General features: G+C 44.0%; 1 protein-coding gene across 3 annotated transcripts in view; it reads right to left on the minus strand.

The window, feature by feature from the left end:
• ANK2 (ankyrin 2) overlaps positions 1-21,555 on the minus strand; it is a 277,110-nt gene that overhangs the window by 247,963 nt on the left and 7,592 nt on the right. Inside the window, exons 1-2 of one of the 3 annotated variants that reach the window (XM_064416074.1) lie at positions 17,142-17,256; positions 15,478-15,571 (exon numbers count right to left, since the gene is read on the minus strand). The exons of 1 other annotated variant lie outside the window; for it this stretch is intronic. In XM_064416074.1, coding sequence (XP_064272144.1) covers positions 15,478-15,486 — 9 coding nt within the window. In that variant the 5' untranslated portion in view covers positions 15,487-15,571; positions 17,142-17,256. Of the gene's footprint in view, positions 1-7,912; positions 8,056-15,477; positions 15,572-17,141; positions 17,257-21,555 lie in introns of those variants that run through there. One more of the 3 variants, XM_064416072.1, reaches the window with a different exon arrangement.

Below are 21,555 nucleotides of genomic sequence, written 5' to 3' on the forward strand. Positions count from 1 at the left end.
AATAATTAGAATGAAGATAAGCTGAGGTGACAAAGCAACGAGAGCACATCAATTACTGCCTGTCACTCAGAGCAGGGACAATCTCAGAAGATGGACTGATACCACTGCATCATTCCCTATTATATTCAGCTTTTTTCTCCTTCATTTCCTCAAAATGGAAGGTCACCACAACACCATTACATTTTTTTAATACAAGGGAAATTTTTTATCAGTATTCACTGTATGCACAATACAAACTAATGTTTGGCTACCTCTCACAGGCTGCACACAGAATAATGCTGTGATTTCCCACAAGTAGCTCACTGCATGAGGGTAGTGGCCATGAGCACTTCTGTTAGAGTAAGAGAGAGGTGATTCCAGAATCATTTGATAAGGTTTGTTTTCCCATAAATTTTTATATTAATATTTATTTTTATATTACTATACAACAAATATATCTAAATCTATCTCTCCATCTCAAGAAATAAGTAGAGACACTGTATTTATACTCCTTAAGGGGTAAGAGCAAATACACTCCCAAGAACAAACCTTAGTGCTGAGTTAGCAGCAAGAAGTTAAAATAAACCCAAGTTTTGAAATCGTGACAATTCTCACAGAACAGGTTTGCCATCTCTTCCCTCCCTCTGCTGACCATCCCATAAATAGTCAGACAATTCATGTCACCTATGATACACCTGCTTTACAATTCAGTAATTCCTGAAGTCAGGTTTTTTTTTCATAGGATTTTATAATCAAACTGTCCAAATGTATTTTTGCCTTTAAATAAAAGCAAAGCAAAATTATACTCTGGCTTTAGACAGCCAGTCAAACTACCTAACTACATGATTACAGAAAAACCAACCTGATCTGATGGATACGGGTCATGTAAAAACTTGTAGCCACCCTTCCTTCTGGTGATGCTGTAGCAGCCAAGGCTCAAAGTATAGGATGGCAAGATGAGAGATATGGCTTCCAGCCACAGGACAACAAACGGGGCTGGCCAGGTACTAAAACCCTTTAGACAGCAACTATGCACAGACATAATCAAGTTTTGCCTCCATAAAATAGATGGAGGTCAAGAGAATCATGGCTAAGATGTTTTTCCTCACCTTTCATCCTGGATTTCAAAAACTTCCCTTTAAATCCAGACAGCTATTGGAAATGGCCAAATTTCAAGCAACTACATTTAGTGCAGAGTGCTGTGACCAGCATTAGAGCAGGTGGCTGGTGCAGTCACTAACCTGACACAGGAAGATTCACCATCCTTTTTTGCACATCTTCCTCTTCCATCAGACAGAGGGGCTGCAAGTGCCCATCACCTCTTCACTGTTTTATCCTCCAAAAACACTTTCACAGCCAACAAAACCCCTTGTGTTAATTGGCAGTGTAAAAAACCCCAAAAACAACAGATAAGGTCTGTGAAATTCAATGGGTTCAAAAATATTTTTACTCGCTACTCCATGAGCACTCTCTTGGGATAAGAAAAGGAGGCAAGGAGCAGCAGGAAGGCCCTGAAAGCCGTTTCTGGCTGGCACACACTTCTCTGCTGGACACCCCTCAGCCCCCCGTACTCAACATGCTTTGTGCTGGGCTGACAGCAGGAGGCTTGAAGGTAGTAAGAGGGGATCACCCATTATACTCTTCCTCACAGTTACAGCACTATATGGAAATCACAGCGGGAAAGATTGGGTGTTTTCATATCCCTTGGGACAAAGGGAGCCATCTCCTGCAGTGGCACACACCATGTCATAGGAATTCCAGTACCTGCAGCTCTGTACTATTAGTGAGTCATTTCAGAGATCAGAAATAGAAACCTTTTAAGTGCTTGTACACAATTACCCAATATTATTACGGAATGCTGACAGCTGAACACTGCTCATCTCCCAGAAAAAAACCCTCCTTTTTCAAAATTAAACAAATAATTTCTTCTATAATACATAATAATTTTGTTTCATCCATATGCGCACTCCACCTATTGCCTTTCAATCAATCGCTCAAAACCTATTTTATGTAAGAAAAGACAGACCTCAAATGCTTTATCTTCCTGAATATTATCTAGTGAAGAGCCTGATGAGCCAGCTGTAGGAAGCCAATGAGTGTGTGACACCTGGGAGTGGTGAGCACCCACGGCAAGGGAAGAGGCAAGGAGGGAGCCAGCAAAGCTGCCTCGCTGAAACAAATCTCACCCAGAAGAACTTGGATTCATGGATTTAATTGCATTTATAAAGATTTCTGCTGTCACTCTGAATAAGAGCAGCACGCTGATGAAATCTAAGGAGCACCCTGGAACGCATCCTCAGTGCCACCTTCCTTTCCAGGTGTTCATCCCACCCTGGTCCCTGCAACGTGGCCTCAGCAGTTCCACCCCACACCCTTCACTCCCACAGGTGACAGGGAGGAACCACGTGGAGCATCCAGCACGGCTGGAGAATTCCAGAGAGGCAGGGAAGAGGCTGCAGGGTTTTGTCCTTCTGAACATCAGATCCACGAAGCAAAGCGTGGTGTGAAATGAGCCCAGCTGCTCTGCTGCTCAGGGCTCTAACTGCCCACAATTCAGATTTTAAGTCACCGTCACTATTTAAAACCGCTGAGAAATAAAAGGAGCCTGTAATGACATGTTTGCTTCAGCTCAAAGCATAACATTGATTTCTCTGCTTACAAGCCCCTGAATCAATTCATCTTCTTAAAAATTGATAAATACTTATTTCTAGTAGTCATCAACTTTCTGTTCAAGAAATAAATAGAAACTGAAGGTCTTATAAAGAGGTTCCTCCTGTTTAACCTCAAAACCCTGCCAATAACTGCACTTTATGTACAATGTACAATATGTAAAATTCCTTCACAGCTAATTTTTTAGTTTTCCTCTAGGTAGATTATATTTGTAAAACCACAACTGATTTAAGTCATCTGCATGTACTAAAATCCCAGAGAAAACAAAGAAACAGCATTAGGCTTTCTCTCCACAGCTTCAAATAGGAAATGGGAATATACCTACTTTTCTACACAACTAAAAAAATATGCTGCCATCTATGAGCTCAGGAACTGGAACACAACTGTAGGACTGCTACAACCTCAAAACTGTGCTGAGCCACAAAATAAAATCCCAAGAGAGTTCAACTGTTGTTAACAGTGCATGGTGAATCAGTGCACTGTAAGTCAAAATAAACCCTAGGGATCATTATCTTTTGCTTTGCACTGAAAAATGGCTTTACATTCAGAATAGTCATCTTCATAAACAGTTTTCAAGACTCTGGAACATTGTAGAAAACATTTTAGATTAAGTACCCTTTTTAAAAATAATGATGTATGTTGCTTGTTTTAAAAAGTTCTCCCTCCCTTACTTCCCAAAAGGAATTTTTAGAGTGAGCTAAGAGGTGGTGAGTCAAATTTTCTATATTACTGATGTATGTATATGTGTATGCATAAATTTCTTAAATATAAATTGGTATTTTTATAACTTATTTGCTTCTTCTCTCCAAACCTTGTTACGAAGTTGGGGAAAAACGTAAAATGAAAGCCTCTGTCAGGAAAAAACAAAACAGTGGGGGAAGATGAAGATATTCTAAAACAAGTTGAAATTAAGTTTTAGAAGCAATTTGGAAATAATTTTCAGGCCCATCATTTAATGAGAAAATACTTCCTCAGCCTAAATTGCAGCAAATGATACGAGTGTCTTTGGAATTTAAGCCGTGGGCCCAGATGAAAGCCAAGGAAACAGCACAGGAAGGTGGTCAAGTGACAAGTTCAGCATCCACTTTCACTGCAAAGGTTGAAGAGGGGATGCAGAAGAGGTGCTGGGGGGTGGGAAGGCAAAAGGATGTGTCTGGAGGTGGAGCAGGTGCTCTGCTGGAAGCTTAACCAGCCAAGCAAAAACATGGAGCTCTAAATAGGCATTTCTGACACTCTTCCGAACAGGACCTCTGAAAAAATAAACTAATTCTGGACAATGGTAACAGCAGACTCGTCTGAAGGGGGACACAGCTCATGCCTGTCATGAGGGGAAGACACCAAAGAGCTGGTGCTGCTGAGGAAGCTGGGGGAGCCTCGACACTGCACAGTCCCTGTGCCAGGATTGCCCTTTTGGGGGCCTGGCACTCAGACAGACCCACAGCCATCCCACCTCCTGCTCAAAATCCCCACTCCAAGTGGAAGGCTTCCCTCAGCAGCAGCCCACAGCCAACAAGGCTGAGCTTTGGGACTAAGTGGGAATACGTGCTGAAAAGCAGTGGATAAAATAAAAAAAAAATTTAAAAAAACAGAAACATATTTACATGACCAGTATGCATTTTTTATGATAGTAAAATCCTAATTTATAACTGTTACATAATATGAAAAAATACCTTTAACAGCCTCTGACCAGTTGCTGTACATCACCACCCATTTAGGATGCCTAACGCAATTAAAGCTGCTGCACCAGAGTTTAAGAACTGTTACATGGAGTTAACCGGCCTTGATGAAGTTGTTCATGGAACACAAATATTTGGCTCCAAAGAAAACAGATGTCCCAAAGATCGCCAATATCTTATTGGTTTATTCTAAGGAAAGGCTGAGGTTGTGAAGCTTAAAACCTAATTTTTGTATATATGTGTTAATTTGAAGCATCAGAGTTTACGTAATTGAAGATACCCAGACTCTTTACACTTGGTAGAGCATTCCCAATGAATAGGACTGAACCACTTTGAGGAGTAAAATCTTCCAAATTTAAATACACAAATAATTTTGGATTACAATCAGCAGCAGTTGCCGGAGGAGAGGCTTCCATGCCATTATCCCTAGCACATGGGAATTACATATTTAAGTCCTCCTCAGAGCTTGCATTATCTTGTCATTGTTAGCACACAACGAACTTCAATGTTGCGTTTAACAACTGAAACAGTCTCAGAACACTAGGTTGGAATTGACAATGAACAAAGGCTTTTCTCATAGCTGCCCCACATCAATGGTCAGGATTTATTGCCAAAATTAAAACACAGGCTTGTAAGCATATTATAGTGTGAAGCACACGCACAGGCTGGCTTACAGATCCAGGTATTGTCTAGTTATGTACGAGGCACACATTGTTGAGATGTGGTGCTTGATATTGTATTTAGATTTATATGATCCCCTCACAAATGGATCTAACCCTGTGAAAAAGGAGGAGGTACCACAAACCCTACTCTACCAAGACATTTAATGACTTGCCCCAGGTCACACAGGAAATCTGTGGAGGCAAAGCAGGGAATGGCTCTCCTGGGATCTGTGAAATCCCATCTCAATATTCCGGCCACACTGCCACCCGTCCTCAGCCGTACTTAATACGACTAAATTACTGATGGCAACAAATAGCAGAATCTGACTTTCAGATGAGCTGATTCGTACAATGAGTCAATCCATAACTTTTGTCTCCTCCAGACACTTAGATCGATGGGCTGTATGCCCAGCACGTTATAATAACCCTGAAAAGCTTTTGGCTCAGCCTGCAAACACATTAGCATTAACTTAAATCTGCTGCTTTGTTTACTATACGAGATATCTGCTTGTGCTCTATGCCCGAGCAACACCAATTAAAGAGACCCAAATACAGAGCTCACAGAGCACTACAAGACTAGAGCTACCCATGAACACAAAATTTGCTAAACTTTAAATGGTATTTATTCCTCCAAAGCATTATGGTCTGACAGCCACATTTTTCTTCTCCAGCCATGGACTTGTCATGATTTACATTCAGAACCTTCCCCAAAAAGCGATTCAAAAAGCGTTGGGAACTGGCTCCCCTCCCACTGCTTCCGAAATGGATTAACATGACTCCAGCCTTGGATCCACAGGACTACAAATTACAGTGAAGCCACCCTCGATTTAAACTGTTGGAGAGCACAACAGGAAAATCACCCAGAGTTCTGCTTTCAGCTCTTTAAACCCATTCATTACAGAGTCCACAGGGCCACATTGGTACCAGAGTAAATCACTCGGTGGGAGAGGACATCACCAGTAACAAGAGGCTTTTCTTATTTCCTCAGAGGTACAAATGTAGCAGGGCCAGGAGGGGTCTAATTACTCTGAGAACACCCAAGCAGCATTGGAAGTGATAATTTATTGACCATATCAGTGTAGCTTAGTGCACAGAATGAAAAGACAAGCCAAGGATTGTATCCAGACCACTGAAATGCCCACAGTTTGCCAGGGTAGGCAGACTGATGCAAGTCAACCAAGTAATCTGGTTGCAAAACCCTAAACCAGATTTATAATAGAGCCATACTTGGCTTTTTACTGGGTTTTAGCAAAATAAAAGAAAGGTAAGACTTGAATTTTATCTTTAAATATTTAGAAACAACTTTGGGAATGGGTACCTGCACAGCCTGCTGAAATCCAGAGCCCCTTATTATCCAGATAGGCAGTTAGGGAGCAGATCCAAAAATCTAGCCAGGTTGGCAGAGCGCTTTTTATCAACCACAGTGGCCACCAGGTGAAGCCCTGGAACACCAGTGCTAACCTGACTAGCACTAGCACTCGCTTAGCCTCTAACTCAAGGAATAGCCACCACCCAGTGCCAACCTCTGCGCAGCTCTGCCCTTCTGCAAGCACAGATCCTGGAAACGGCATCAATACACAACGCACCAAAGTCAAACAGAATGGCAAAAGAACTTATTAAAAGTGTTTCCTTGCTCTTCCACACCAGCCCACTCTCCCATCTTGTGCTACCAAAAAAAAAGGAAAGGTTTTGGAGTGAAAAGTGCAACAGATCCACAAACACATTTTCCAGCAGCTACAACATCCTACTCTCCAATAACACCTCCACAAAGCTCAAGCCCCGCTTTGCAGAAAAATGAGGAAAGCAAACAGCAACAGGGGAATTTCACAGGCACGACCCCATCCATGTACAGTGACTCATGGCTGCTGAAGCATGTTCTTAGGATGGATTTTCCCTCCGCAACACCCGAACAAAAACAAAAATAGAGGAAAATAACTAAGAGTAAAATGGGAAAAATTAACATCTCTGGTATCACCTTTTTCCCTCACCTGTATGAAAAGATAGGAAGCTGGGAGCAAAGGCAAAGGTTAAATCCATCTGTCTTTTCAATAGGTGACACACCCAAGGGCCTTAGTCAAGGCTCCATCCTTGGCTCCTGCACAGTCACAATCTGTGCACTGCTGCCAGTGGAGCCTGGAAATCATTTGGTGGAGCAGCAGACATGAACAGCCTCTACATTCACATGTTTAGTATCAGAAATGCTAGCTAGTGTTGCTTCATTATATCATGCGGGAAAATTAAATAGGAAACAAGGATTTAAAATGCATGCCTGATAGTCAGGCTTCTCTAGGAGAAAGAAAGGGAAGGGAGAAAACCTCAGGAACTGGGGACATTTTCCTTCCCCAGAGCCATCATTCATTCCAAGACAGGAATCGGAAACCCTGACAATCTCCTCTAGCACTCCCCTCCCATCACATCGAAGGGAAAAATTTTTCTGGACAGCTCTTTACAGAGGATACAGAAAAAAAATTTGACCAATCTCCCTCTGCTGTTTCTCACCTGAGGACTGCAGAAAGGCAGAGTTTGCACAGCTGAGACAAGCCCCCCTTCCATGCAGCTCTTCCACAGATGCAGCACAAGAGCACCTGTGCCTTCCAGCGCTACACGGCTGTGGGATGGCACAGAAAATTCTCTCTGCACCCAGCAATACGGACGGGGGCTTCCCACCCGATCCCCTCGTCTGCCTGACACGTTACTTTGGCACAAGGCAGACTTCCTGCCTCGGCTGGAAAACACAAATTTCGACTATCCCCGCCTGATATTTACATTTTAACAGCTCCATACAGAGGACGAGCTCTGCTGTTGCCATTGACAGACGCCGATGGGAAACAGAAAACCCACAAAACCCCACCACCCGAACCACCGCCACGAACCACGCCACCCTTGCCCGGGCTCTGGGATGGACAGGCACCCGCGGTGACTTACGGGTGTGCTCCTTGCCCAGCGCCGCGTCCCCGCGAGCCGCCCGTGCTGCCGCAAGCCGCGGGCGCTGCCAGCCGCCAGCCGCCCCCCGCCCGCGACAGCGCCGAGCCGGCAGCAGCCCTCCGTGTCCCCTCCGTGTCCCCTCCCTGCCGGTCCGCCGAGCCCGCTCACGCCGGATCTGGCACAGCAGCACGCAGGACGGCGCGGAGCCGCTCTGCCCCCGCCGGGCGGGACCGGCCGCCCACTCGCGGGCGGCGGCGGGGCGGGGGCTCCCGCGGAGGCGGCCCCGGCTCCGCGCCCCGCGCCGCCCTCCGCCGCGGCGGGGAGCGAGCGGCGGGGCAGCCCGGGCTCGGCTCGCGCCGCGGCCGAACGGGGAGCCGCAGCCTCCGGGAGCTGCGCTGGCTCCCCCGCCCCGCTCTTCCCCCAGGAATGGCAGAGGGACATCCGGGGCTGGGGCTGGCAGGTTATGGACAAGACGAGCGCAGGAGCTGTGCCGTTTGCAGGGAAAAGGGGAAACTAAGCAAAGCAGCTGTTTGCAGACAGCAAATAGTGCTAATCTTGCTTTACTGCTGCATTATCATGTACTTCTGGGAGTACAGCTATGCTGGAATAATCATGCAATTACCAAATGGCTTGGGTTGGCAGGGATCTTATAGATCTCCTTCCAACACCCCCGCCATGAGCAAGGCTAGACCAGGCTTCCACAAGCCCTGACCAACCTGGCCTTGGACACTGCCAGGGATGGGGCAGCCACAGCTTCTCTGGGCAACCTGGTCCTGCCTCTGGCCCCAACCAGGGCCTCACCACCCTCACAGCCAGGAATTTCCTCCTAAGATCCAACACAACTCTGTCCTCTCTCTGCTCACTCCATGCACTTGTGACAAGTCTCCCTCCAGCTGTCTTGGAGCTCCTTTAGGTACTGAAAGGTCTCCCCAGAGTGTTCTCTTCTCCAGGCTGAACAACCTGTTTGAGGCGCAAAGCTGGAGTGAGAAATTAGGTCTAAGCCAGTACTCCAAGGAGCATCCAAAGGCAAAACCGTGGAAAAGGAGACCCTGAGAGAACTAGGGACAGAAGGAAAGGCGCTGGGCTGGCAGAGAGCAAGCAGCATGTCAGCACCACCAGTGAGACACAGACCCCTGCTGCAACAGCTCCACATGCTGACTCATGTGGTCTCACACGCTCAGCTGCACGGGCTGAGCAAAGCACAGGACGACACTGGGACGCAGAAAGTACCATCTGGTTCAAAGATCACAGGTAACACCTCATTCTCCTCCTAGTCTATCACCACTTTGGCATAGAATGGACAAAGTTTGATGCTTTTACAATATTAGGGCTTCCTCAGTAAGGGGAACTTACAGTGAAGGGCACCAGGTATTTTTTCCATAGCTGTGCACTTTGCCAAAAAAGCTGAACAATTAAGCACACAAAAACCTTGTAGTGCAAACACGTGGATATTGAAGCCTGAATTGTTTCAGCCACATAAGGTTTGATAATTTTAGTAAGAAAATATTAACCCACACATCAAGAAGAAACAGAAGATAATCTTTGATGTGCTGCAAAAAATGGGGAGATCGGTGTTAAAGGCAACAGGAAATATGGAGAAATGCAGAAATAGAAAGAAGCTATTCTGTGAAGCTGTACACATTGTCAGTGCGGTCTGGAACCAACACTGAGAAAGATTCAACAGTTCTCAATACTCCCATTAAAACGGTAAATGAAGTTTTAAAAAATAAAATCCAGCATAGCTATCTTAACAGATCTGTTTCTGTACATTCCCTCCCCCTTCAAATTAATTGCATTATGCTTCCACATCTGACATTAAATGACTAATGTGACCTACATCATTATTCTGAGACCAAAGCAAGCAGTGGCTGTGTGCACATCCTGATGGGGCTGGGCACTCTGAATCCTGCAGCACAAAACACACACCAAGTGCAACACGAAGGAGCTCAGGAGTGATGAAAGCTAGCAAATTGCTGCATTGAAATATGTGGCATGAAACATTCATTTGTTTTTCCCCATTCCTGCTTCTCTCATTTTCCAGATACATCTAAGTTGTTTCATTCATAGCAAATGCAATCAATAATGCTTTTAGCTCCAACTGCAGTAAGAGTTCAGCATAATACTGCACCCACTTCAAATCTAACCCTTTCTGGAATTACACAGGAGCAAATCCCAAGTGCAAAAGAAACTCTGGAGCAGGCCCAGCACAGCCATGGAGGAGGAGTTTTTAATAAGGAAATACACATAATACACACATGCATTGGAGCTTTGGGAAGGAGGAGGAAAGCAGCAATATTTCAAGGCTGCTTAGTGAATTGGGTGTCAAAGCAGCTCTTAGGGGGAGCAGGTCATTTCACTAATTAAAACTGTTCTTCCATGTTTCATTTTCTGACATTTGAGCAGTCCAGTTGCCTTGCCACCGGCAGAATGGAACTGAGCTCAGGCCAGAGGCTGTTCACTTGTGATTCAGCTCAAATTAAAAATATACAAATAAAAAGCTAAAGTGACAGGTTACTGCCCAAAGATGCATCCATGTCCACTGAGCTTCAGAAATGCTTTGTCCAATATGGATTTAAATTATATTTCTTACCTAGTTAACAAAAAGGAGTAGCCAAAACCACCTGTCATCCAGAACAAGGAGCTTTCTCCTGCTAGGAATGTTTCAAGGATTTCACCATTAAAGAAATTCTCTGCACAGCAACAGGCTACTAGAGAAAAATATTCTCTCCAGCATCCATCCATTCAGAACTAAGTTCAGAAAAACCAGCTGTGAGGAAAGCCCTTAATGGACTGTCTCCTAAACCACTAAAGAACAATTTTCACCTTCCAGGCAGAACAAGCCACAGAGCAGCAGCTGCGGAGTGCAATTAGCCCGGGGCTACAGAGCAGCTTTGGGCTACTGGAGACCAGAGCCCGGTGTGTTTCAAAGGCAACAAGGTTCATCTGGGGGGTTTCAAGTTGTATTCTCCATGATAGTTACTTCATGAAGATAACAGCAGCAGTGAGCCTGGAGATCCTTCCCAAAAGGGACTGCTCCTGAAGGGATGGACCAGAAATTTTGTAGAAGCAGATCCATATTCCTCCCAGGGGAGGCTCCACCTGCAAAGAGGGCTAGGCAACATCTACCCACAGATTTGGGTCTCCACCTTAGCCATCACCACAAACCCCAAACCAAATACCTCAGAATCACTTTGACCAAGCAATGGGAAAAGGAAAGAAAAAAGAGAGTGCTTATGTCTTTGACTTCTGCTTCCTAAACCTAGGAGTTTTGGATGGACACCCGTCAGGAAACCTCACATGGCCAAATTAACAAGTGAAGGATGCTGGGGAATAATTTTTTGCTTCAAAGGGTGACTTCAAACAATTGTTCTACACTCTATCCATTTGTTTTTCTACTGTTTGTTTCCCCTTTCCTTCCCCTCAAAGCCTTACTGGTAAAGGAATCTAACTTCATTTAGAGAGCAGGCAAAAGGAAGCTGTCTGGTATTGGTTCATTTCCAGCATTATGTCTTCCTAATTAAATTTCTGTGCATCTCTGTTCAGCGTTAGGGCCACAAGTGAAGGAGGTGTCTCCTGCAGTTCAGCCACCAGCATGAGCCAACCTAAGGCTTTTTCCAAAGCTCTCAACAGGAACAAGCAGCTTTCCAACAAACCTAACAATTCCCTGGGGAGCTGGAACCACCACAGACAGCTTCCCTCAGCATTCCCAGAGATGACCACAAGCACAGATCTACAGACCGGATCTACTCTGCAGTATCCTGAAAAACTGATTCTGATTTTTCCCCCAAGAGAAACTGTAGTCTTATCACATCAATTCATCCTACAGCCTGTGGGAATCAAAGCTACAGTGTACACTCACTGGGATAACAAAATTTGCTATAAAGCACAAACTTGGAAAAATCACATTTTTCTTAATTGAGTACAACTTTTCCTCAGGCTTTCACCTACCCCCAAGGGATGCTTGCTATCTTCTGGGATTAAACTCACTGCAGAAGCCTTTGGAGTGCACCAAGAGCTGCTTACTCTTGCACATAGGCCATTCTCAAGCCAAATTTATTGAAAATACTTTTCCCACTGCGCCTGAGGAGTGGGAAACTTATGGAAAAAACCTTTTCTTCATAGCTGGAAATCCCCCAGCATAGCTGGGAGACAGTGCATGGAGGAAAATGAGGAGAGCCTGAAGTCAAAGAGTAAGATGCTGGCAGGAGGCAGTGTGAACAGGGAGGATTTTTGTAGTGTCTCCTTCTTCCACTTGAAAATAAAAAGAGTTCTGGGTATTGAGATACACTCCCTCAGCTACGGATGAATTTGGACTTCTAAACAAAAGCTTCTTGTTAAACAGCAACTATTAGAAACGAAAACAGCCTTCGCACACTATATATTTTAATGGAACCATCCTTGACATGCAATATGAAGGCAAACTCGTTTCCTGACAGCCTGACTCAGTCTAATGGACTCGAGGCTGCAATTTTTCCACTCCTCCCAGTGACTTGTTGCAATGGAGATGAGTGCTCTGCGTGCAGCAATGCCATCTTCTGGCACAGTTCCTGTGAGAAAGGCCACTTGCTGAATACCACTAGAAGAAAGCTCCTGTTTCGGGAAAACAGAGACTCAGGCTCCACAATAAATCTGGAATATTTCCTCTCTCCACTGCACTTGCTGTTGGGCTCTAATTGTTCAAGGGCATGGAGTGAAGCAGAGGGAGCACACACAGTGTGTGGCTCAAGTGTCTCCTCAAGGCCAAGTGCCAAGCACAGCGCTGGGAGCGAGCATTGACAGGTTGAAAACGGGGATGAGTTCAAAGCCCATCCATGGAGGAGTCTGGCAGGAAGGGCAAGCAGTCACCCAGAGCCAGCTCTGCACGTCCCTGGGAAAATCAGCAAGCACTTCACACGTCTGACTTTTTAACTTCTGTGTTCCCAGACAGAGAATCTATATTAAGCAACAGCAAAGATGGAAAACGTGCTCTATTTACACTGAGGAAATAAACGGGCTGGCAATCCATGACTTCTTCACCATTCTCATTTGCTCCTGAACAACCTCCATTTGGCCTACAGAGGTGGAGTAGGACAATCTTAGGACAAGATTTCCCACTAAATTCAATACCTGTGCTTCTTTTTTTCCCCCCAAAGCTTGCAAGGTTCACACTACAAGCATGTATTGAGAGTACAGATTTTAGTCTGAGAAAAATCAGATCTTATGTGGTTCTAGTCTTAAAAAATACCTGAGAAGACACAACGCTGTGGAATTCCTATCTGCTGTGTCATTTGATACCAAAATTCCTCCCTGGGAATGCAGAGGTGCTAACCTGGCAATCTGAGCCAAAAAACCCATGCTCTGCTGCTTCTAAGATAGCCACAGCAGTGAGGTGATGACCAGCCAATTGCACTCAATTCCTTTTCCTCTCTTCATTTCATTCTGCAACTCATCCCAAAATCTAAAGAAAATACTTCGCAACACCCGTAAAACACCAATTTCATTTTCACTCAACCACTGAAAAAAATAATTAAAGGAATTGGGTTTTGTGACTGAAGTCAGCCATGCTGGTTCTCAGGTATTCGCTCATTTAAAAAGTACCCTTTCACATATTTATTCAATAAAAGAAGAGTGTTTCTTTAAATGTTTACACTTTCATGTATCAGCAAGATATTTTGGGCCGCGATTTGTCGACAGTCAGACAAAGCCAAAATTGTTCTGCTTTCTTTTCCAGTTGCTTTGATGCCTTCCATTGTTTTTCCTTTGCTTCTTTCCCACTGTCAGTTTTGTTTACCTCTTCTCTCTCCCATGAATCTTGCAATTCCCATAAAAAGGGGCCTTCCCCAATTTCCCTGTACAAAAATTATCCCCTTTTGCTATTGCTCTAAGGTAAAAGCAGTTTTTACAGAGGGCCCCCTCTGTGAGGAGTATTGCCTTGCTCAATGCTTGTAATTTATCTCTTAACAAATGGTTTGTGCAAAAAAAAAAAAGGCAACCAGAAATCATTTATTTTAGAGAAAATTTTACTGGTTGCTTTTTAAAGGAGAGTCACATAGGTTTTGGACTTGAAAGCAGGTACATGACAAATATCACCAAAACAGTTTTCTGAGCCCTTCAAGTCCCATATTTCTGCCTTATGGTGGTGAATAAGTTAACTGGCTGTCACATCAAAAGTGTAATTTTTTTTAAAAAACCCTAACCTTTCAATCTGAGTTTCCAGTGGTGATGCTCACAAACCCCAGGTTTGTTTTAGTGTCAGTTTTAAAGAACAGCCACTTTGGCAAACCAGACTGTCAGAATCTGGCAGCATCTTGGCCTGGCATGACTCAAGGCTGTGCCCTGACAAAAACACCTTCCAAACCACACTGCTAAAGCATTAGAAGGAAATAAGAGGAAGAAATCCAGCTTTGGAGCCATCAGAGCTCCTGTAGGAGATAACTGAATAATTTAAACATTAAAGTTGCATCTGTGGAAAATGTGTATGGGAAATGTCTGTCTGAAATGAATTCTTAGGTGACCAACAAAGAGAAAGCTCTGAGTAAACTGCTTCCCATAACAAGCTGTGTCTAGATGCTCTCATTCCCATAGATTCCCATTAGACCAAGGTCAGCAGTTACAGATATGTTGCATTCTCTCAACAATCCTTGCTAGTTGATAATAATCCACTATCAGAAATTGTATGTCTCATCTTTGACAATTTTGAATGTGCCCAGAGGAAAATGCTTTGATCAGGCTCTCTGCTGACGTTTTGGCTGGGAGAAGGGACACATGTATGGAGGCCTGGCCTACAGCTCAAGTGCATTTTTCAAAAGCTATTTTGATTTATCTGGTAGACCATTCCATAAAAAACAGCCAGGCAGGCACTTCCAAGAAAACAACACTATTACTGGAAATATCTTTGGTTAAATAGAACTTACCCTCTGAACACATTTACATAACAACCACCAGCCCTGGCCCAACATATGTAGTAAATGGAACAAACAGGCAACCACAGTCACCCAAAACACAAGGCTGAAGAGCTGACATAGTCAGGTTTGGGTTTAAGGCCCTTTAAGCCAAGCATCCTGTTTATTTCTCCCTCTGTGGGGGAAACCAGTCATTCAAAATAATAATGCTTGGGACTTGCTGCCCAAATTCTCAATCACTGCCTGATTTTGCTTTTTAAGAGTATTTGAATGCTGAGGTTTTGCAATCATCAAGCAACACAGCCAATAGCACAGTTATGTCTAGAAAACACACAAAAGCTGTAGAATCAGCAATACCCCCAACAGGGCAATCAGTACGGAAATGGTGCTACTGACATTTTGGAAGCTGTATATTTATTTTTCTTTTAAAAAGCTATAAATATCAAGCTTAAAGCTGCTCCAGTATCTCAGTGATTGATGCATTAATACATATGAAACCAGGATGAAAAGCTCATTTTTTTGATCTTACCATTCTATCTCACCAGTGGCACCTTGAAGTTAACCACACTTCCAATACAGCTGTGCCTGCAAGCAGTTGATAATCCAGCAGGGCGATTCCAGAGGTGAGGATACAAACTGTCACGCCTGGGTGCAGGTGTTTGAAAGAAAAAGCTATATCCTTACCTCTTCCATGTGAGCAAACAGCAGGCTGCCTGACAAGCTTTTGCAGAGACATGGGAAATCCAGATCTGGTCTCCAATACTTTTAAATTCATCCTCTCACAAAGTAAAAAAAAAAAAAAAAAAAAAAAAAAAAAAAAAAAAAAAAAAAAAAATTTACCAACAATGAAAACTTTGTTGCTAATTTCAAGATCTCATTATCTGAGAGTTCTTGCCATGCAAGTCTATTCACATGTCCAACCTTTGCTGGCTCTGGCAAACCTACAGTAAATAAAGGCTTCCAATACCCAGCATATGAAAAAGCTTAGGAATTACAAACTAAATTGAATTAAAAAGCACTTAGGGCCCAGTGTAACAATTCTGCAGCTCAGTGGCTGATCACAGTGGGTATTTTCCTGCTGGGTTATCTCTTCAGAGGCTGTCCAGCCACACAAAGCAGGGCTCTTGACCCAGTGCAGAGGTTTAACTACAGTCCTTCCTTGGCAGGGGCATTTAAAAACCTGAGGAAAGCGCAGAGGACAGCGTAAACACATTTGTACACAGGATATCTGAAATGCGTACGCTGTTCAAATATTTGGCTAGTTACAGGATTTTTCTTCTCAAGTTCATGCATCTGGGTAAACACAAGCATTTCCCATGTCCACTGGTGTCCAAATTCCTCATCAGCAATCCCAACAATGTAAATTTGGAGTCGGAAGTGAAATATTTGTCGTGTCAACTAGCACACAGCAGCAATAGTGTTTGTGTCTGGCAATACAGCCAAACAGTGGGCTCTGATGGCAACACCCAGGCTGGTGGTCCTTTTGTTTGTTTGTTTTAATAGTTGTAGGGGGTTTTTTCCTCATATTCAGGGTAACACCAAATGGTCTTGAATCGCTGCACTCTGAAAATCAAGTAAACCCAAACAAGGCAACTCTGTGGAGCTTACATTTGGGGTCACAGATGGTGTAGCTGTGGCTGCACACCACGTTTCAGAGCTGCTTTGAGGCTGTTTTCTGTGGAACAGGAGCTCGATGCCAGCTGAGCAGAGCACTTGTCAGGTAAAACAGGATTACTGGATGTTCCTTCCTCAAGAGGGCGAGACATGAGTGCTCATGGCAGGAATCATCATTGATGACAACTCATCTCAAAAACCTGAGACAGGCTTCTTAGTATTTTCTTTTTTATTTTAAACTGACACAGATGCTGATCTGCCCTTTAAAAACCGACTTCTGTTGTATCTCCCATGGGTGACACAGACAAACAAAAAGCTGCCTAAATCAAGACATGAGTAACTTTACCTGCGGCTTTCACTTAGACTTAGGGAACAGAAGATACCCATCTTTCCTGATACCTTTTCCAACTGCCGTGGCCACGTGGAAAATGTGTGAAATTTTCACATGAGTTTTCCAGCTCCACAGCAGAGTAACTTTTCAGTCTGACGACTGAACCAATCCATCCACAGGAGGGATAGAAAACCAACAGAAAATGCCAAGTGCAAATCCTTGTCCAGTGTGTTCATGTTACAAGAGAAGAATTTCTCCAAATGTCTACTGATTTCTATATGCTTGTTTATGTTCATCTGAATTTGCTACTCATAGTGCATAAATTATATAAATTATACATTAAATGGGCTCTGAGTGAAACATATCATCATTAACATAATTAAAAACGCAAGAGAAGTGTTACCTTTTATAGTTATTCCGTGGCTTCCACTGGATCTTAAGTATAAAAAAGTCAATGGCTCAGCTGTCATAATCTATGTTACCATGGTAAGTGTTCTGCCATACATAATTCCATCTGCCTACAAACAGGGACCAAAAATACATATTTGTGTCATCTCTAAAGGGGAAGGTTTTATTTTTCACTCCTATATCAAAGAAAACACATCTATATTGGTAACTGCATTTAGGTCAGGGTTATTTTATGACAAGTACAGTCAATATGCCAATTACAGATATCGAGGCTTTAAGAAACATTCTAGAAACCACCCATTTCTAGCAAGGATTTTTTACTGTCTTTGATTTCTCAATACCTACTTCTCCTGCTCTAATCCTTTCAGCTTCCTACAATATGAAAACATTTCTTTTGAATGTACCTTAAGCCGGTATTTTCATATTTTTTCCTTCCAGATAAGTGTGTCATAATGTGCTATTCTAGCAATCTCACTGGAAAAGTAAGTCAGGAGGGGTCACTACAATTTTTTTTACCAAGTCTATGATAGATATGCTGCCTAGTAGATCTTGAAAAACACATATTGCCACCAGCAAAAGGACATCATGGAAACCTTCAACTATCTTTCAACAAAAAGCAGTGTTCTCTTTGGAATAAGACTTGAAATAGCCTTTTTTACAACACTGGACATTCCGCAGGTGAGCAGCCGTGTCAGGTACAAAATAATTTCTCTTGGGAATTGTTTAACAAAGATAGTGTACATTCTGAAACAATGAGCCACCAGCCACTTACGGATTAATTCCTCAGGTTGCAGGTACAAGCCTTAGAAACCCCATTTAAAACCCATCTGAACTAAAAACCAAGACAAAATGGGTATTGATACAGCATTATCTCCCCAACCCCTTACACACATTCAGTTTACATCAAGATGTGTTACAACATCAGCTCACTTACTCTAAACTATCCTTGGCAGTGCATTCCAGGAGTAGAATTTAACCAAAAAGTATTAAAAACCTGCTCTTTATGCAGACCTGAAGTTGGCTGCCCTTAAGTGAATACAATTCTGTTACTTCAGAATCAGCAAAGTCTAAATAAGGGATTTCAAGCTGTAGCTGAAACTAAGGTGACCAGCTCCCTCAAACCTTAGTTGTATAGCAGCAGGACTGGGCAGACAATTGCTTTATGCTTTGGGGTTGGTTTGTCATAGCAACAGTCCTCGAGAGTTCACTAGGAGCTTGTTTTTACAAAACATGGCATTTCCAGGATTTCACATTGATGGGTCGTAATTAGGATCATGGTCATTGTGACATTCTATTACTCATTTTAAAAAAACCCACAGCGTTGCTCAGCAATTTTCTCTGAAATGAATCTCTGATCTGCAAAACCTTGATGAAAAGGGAAAGAGAAATCACAGATGCAGCACAGCCATACACTGAGGGGAAATTGTTGCAGGGAGGAGAGAAGCATGCTGCACTTATGCACCCCATAAAGCTCAGCGCCACAGCTCCCACAGACACCACTCCAGTTAAAGCTCCACGGGACGGCAGCAGGAGAGACTGGCTTTGCTCAGCTTGCCAATGCCTCAAAGGACAGCTCCTCGGAGAGGTTTAAATAACTTCCCTTGCAGAACAGGAAAAGGTGAGCAGCTGCCCTTCAGACGTGTGGGAGGCAGCTCCAGGTGAAGGTCTAGGTCTGTGTGCACCCTCCAAAACAGGCGCAGCCAGAAGCAGGCTGACAGGTGCACAGAATACCAAACTAAGTTTAGTTGCAGCAAAGGCTGTGTCAGGTCACATTACGGATCGCCAGAGCTTTCTTCCACCCCAGCACCACTCTTGGAGATGCCAGTGTTTGCCCCTCACCTCCGCACTGAATCATCAGCAATCAGGTGTCTTTAAGAACACCATTGCAAAGGACGCCCCGGGTTTGTCAAGTGATGAAGGGCTTCAAGAAGGGAGCAGCACAGCTTAGTCCCAGCACGAGTGCCAAGAGCAGCGCCAATCTGGGGGATGAGAGGTCATCACTCATTAGCCCATGCTGAGTATGTAATTGATTAAGTAATTCCATGCTATAAAAATAGAGCACCAATTGATTTTCTGCAATGCCTGCACCTTGTACCAAATCTCACCACCACCACCTCCAAAACCTGTCACACAAAACGCTTTGATATAGATTTCATACACATTTGCTTTACTAAATATAGACTCCCTTCTTCGAGCTGAACAAACAGAAGGGGAACTGGCAGCAACTGGAGCCAAAAGGAGTTTTGCAGAGGTAATTTTACTTCTATATATTTATACCCAACTCTTCTGGCTCCCTGCTTGCCCTGACTTACCCACCTGTCACTTTTTGAACCATAAGGCTTTACCCTTTTTCATTTTAGTGTCACTGAAACTTAAGACCTCTTGTTCTTCTAACCCTCTTTTTAAAAATAAATAATTTTCTCTAATTGCATCCTTACAATAAAAAACTTTAAAAACAAGTTTCTTGTTTGGGCCTTTTGCTTGCTTCAGCCAGTGATCCATTGTGATGATTACTATAAAGCTGATCATGAAATTCCCCCTCTAATGGTGAAGTGGCACATGCAACATCTTACTATTCCTGTAATAGGAATGGGATGAGTGCTCACGTAGCAGGAATCTGGGCTCCTGCTCCAAAGACCTTCCCAAGCCATGCTGACCGTTTGCAAACAAATACACATCTGTCAACTCCAAACAGGCCATTGTGAAACTTTCAGCCTCAAATTTGCACATTGCTTATGCAAGGCTCGCACCCAGCAGGTAGAAAGTCTATTATCCATTGCTTTCAGCACTCTGTGACCCCTGGGAACAGCCTGTTCTTGCTCTCAGTAAGGGCTGAAGAAGGTTGTGCTGACACTCACTCGGCATGGGGGGTAAAAATAGGACTGCAATGGCATCTTTTCATCAATTATTGTCATCTGACAAATCATGTGTGCTCTTGGTCCCTGAAAAAGAACCACAGTCAGAAAAATTCAAGCCAGATTCAGGAGTGTCAGCTCTACATTCTGGTTTTCAGGTACATCCCAATAGTGTCCATACCAAAAAAAAAGCTTAAAATTGTTTGGAACATCCTCCTTGTCAAATACCAGCCAGCCAGGAGAGAGCAGAAAATGCACACATCAAGACAACAAAGAACCCAGCAGGGATGCCAGGTAGAGCATTTCCAGTGCAAGCCTCCAACAGCGACAGAAATAGCCTCATTAAAGGGCAGGTTCAGATACAAGGAGCTATTTATAGACAATCTAAGACTAAATTATTAGTGGCACGCTCTGGATCTAAAAATTCCCCGAGTTTACAGTGTTACAGGAGCTGTACATGCAGCATGTGATGCCCCTGAGTGCAAACCCACGGGCTTTGGCTCCTGTGCACCGACCAGCTGCTGCTCCCGGCAGGAACTAAACCCATCCTGAACCGAGGCCAGGCTATTCACACCCAGCCCGAGCAGGTCCGAGTTTTCCAGTTCCCAGAAAGCTCCTGAAAGCCGCCACGAGGGTTGCAGTGCTGCCCCAGGCCTGCCAGCTCCCACCACCCACGCCGGGCACAGATCAGAGAGAAGGGCGGCCTCCGTCACCCAGCGCCGCTGGAGCCTGGCGCGCATTCCTGGGCCCAGCAGCAGCTGGGGGCCACGGGTCACTGCCTGCTGGCAGCCATCCCACACCCAGAGCAGGGGGAAAGCCAGGTTTTAGGAAGATGGAACTACAAACAAAAACGTCTCTGAGTACACTGGCAGAGCCTACAAAGGACACTTCAGAAGAGTTCTGCTTGTGGGATCCGAGAGTCGGTTACTGGCTCGGATCACATACCAAGCACTCCACAATTAATCGCAAAGTTTATTTTTTCCCCTTGGAGTTGCGTGTGTGGGAGTGCATTCGGGGAGAGGGGGTGGTTGTGCTGTTTTTAACCCAAACATTTTAGGTACAAGCTATTTGTGATGGTACGGAGGAGCTGTAAAACTCTAACTGCCTTCAGTTTGCTATTTTCTGAATATACACATATAGATAGATAAATAATCTAGAATTACTTTTTTCCCCTCCTTAAAAAAACCACGAACAACAACATTTAGAAACAGTGCAGAAGATGAATGAGGTCTGGACAACCTCCATCTTTTCAGAGGTAAGCTCATAAAACAACACTTCACCCTCTGACCTAACATAAACAACAAGGGTATTTACAGCAGCGTGTCAGCCGCTCGAACCCAGCCAGTCTGAATGCTTGAAATGCATTCCCATCCATCAGCATCCCATGAGCTTCAAGTTCTCTAACAGGGCTCATGCCAGGACCTCTCACAACTTTTGGAAGATTGACAGGATTTTGGTTGCACACCATTTCCTCACCTGAATCTGTGCCTCACACACACGCCACATCCTGCTCGTGGCAAAGTCTGTTTTTTTACCCCAAAAACATCACCTTCA

Source organism: Passer domesticus, chromosome 4 (assembly GCF_036417665.1).
Source record: "Passer domesticus isolate bPasDom1 chromosome 4, bPasDom1.hap1, whole genome shotgun sequence".
NCBI classification, from domain to species: domain Eukaryota; kingdom Metazoa; phylum Chordata; class Aves; order Passeriformes; family Passeridae; genus Passer; species Passer domesticus.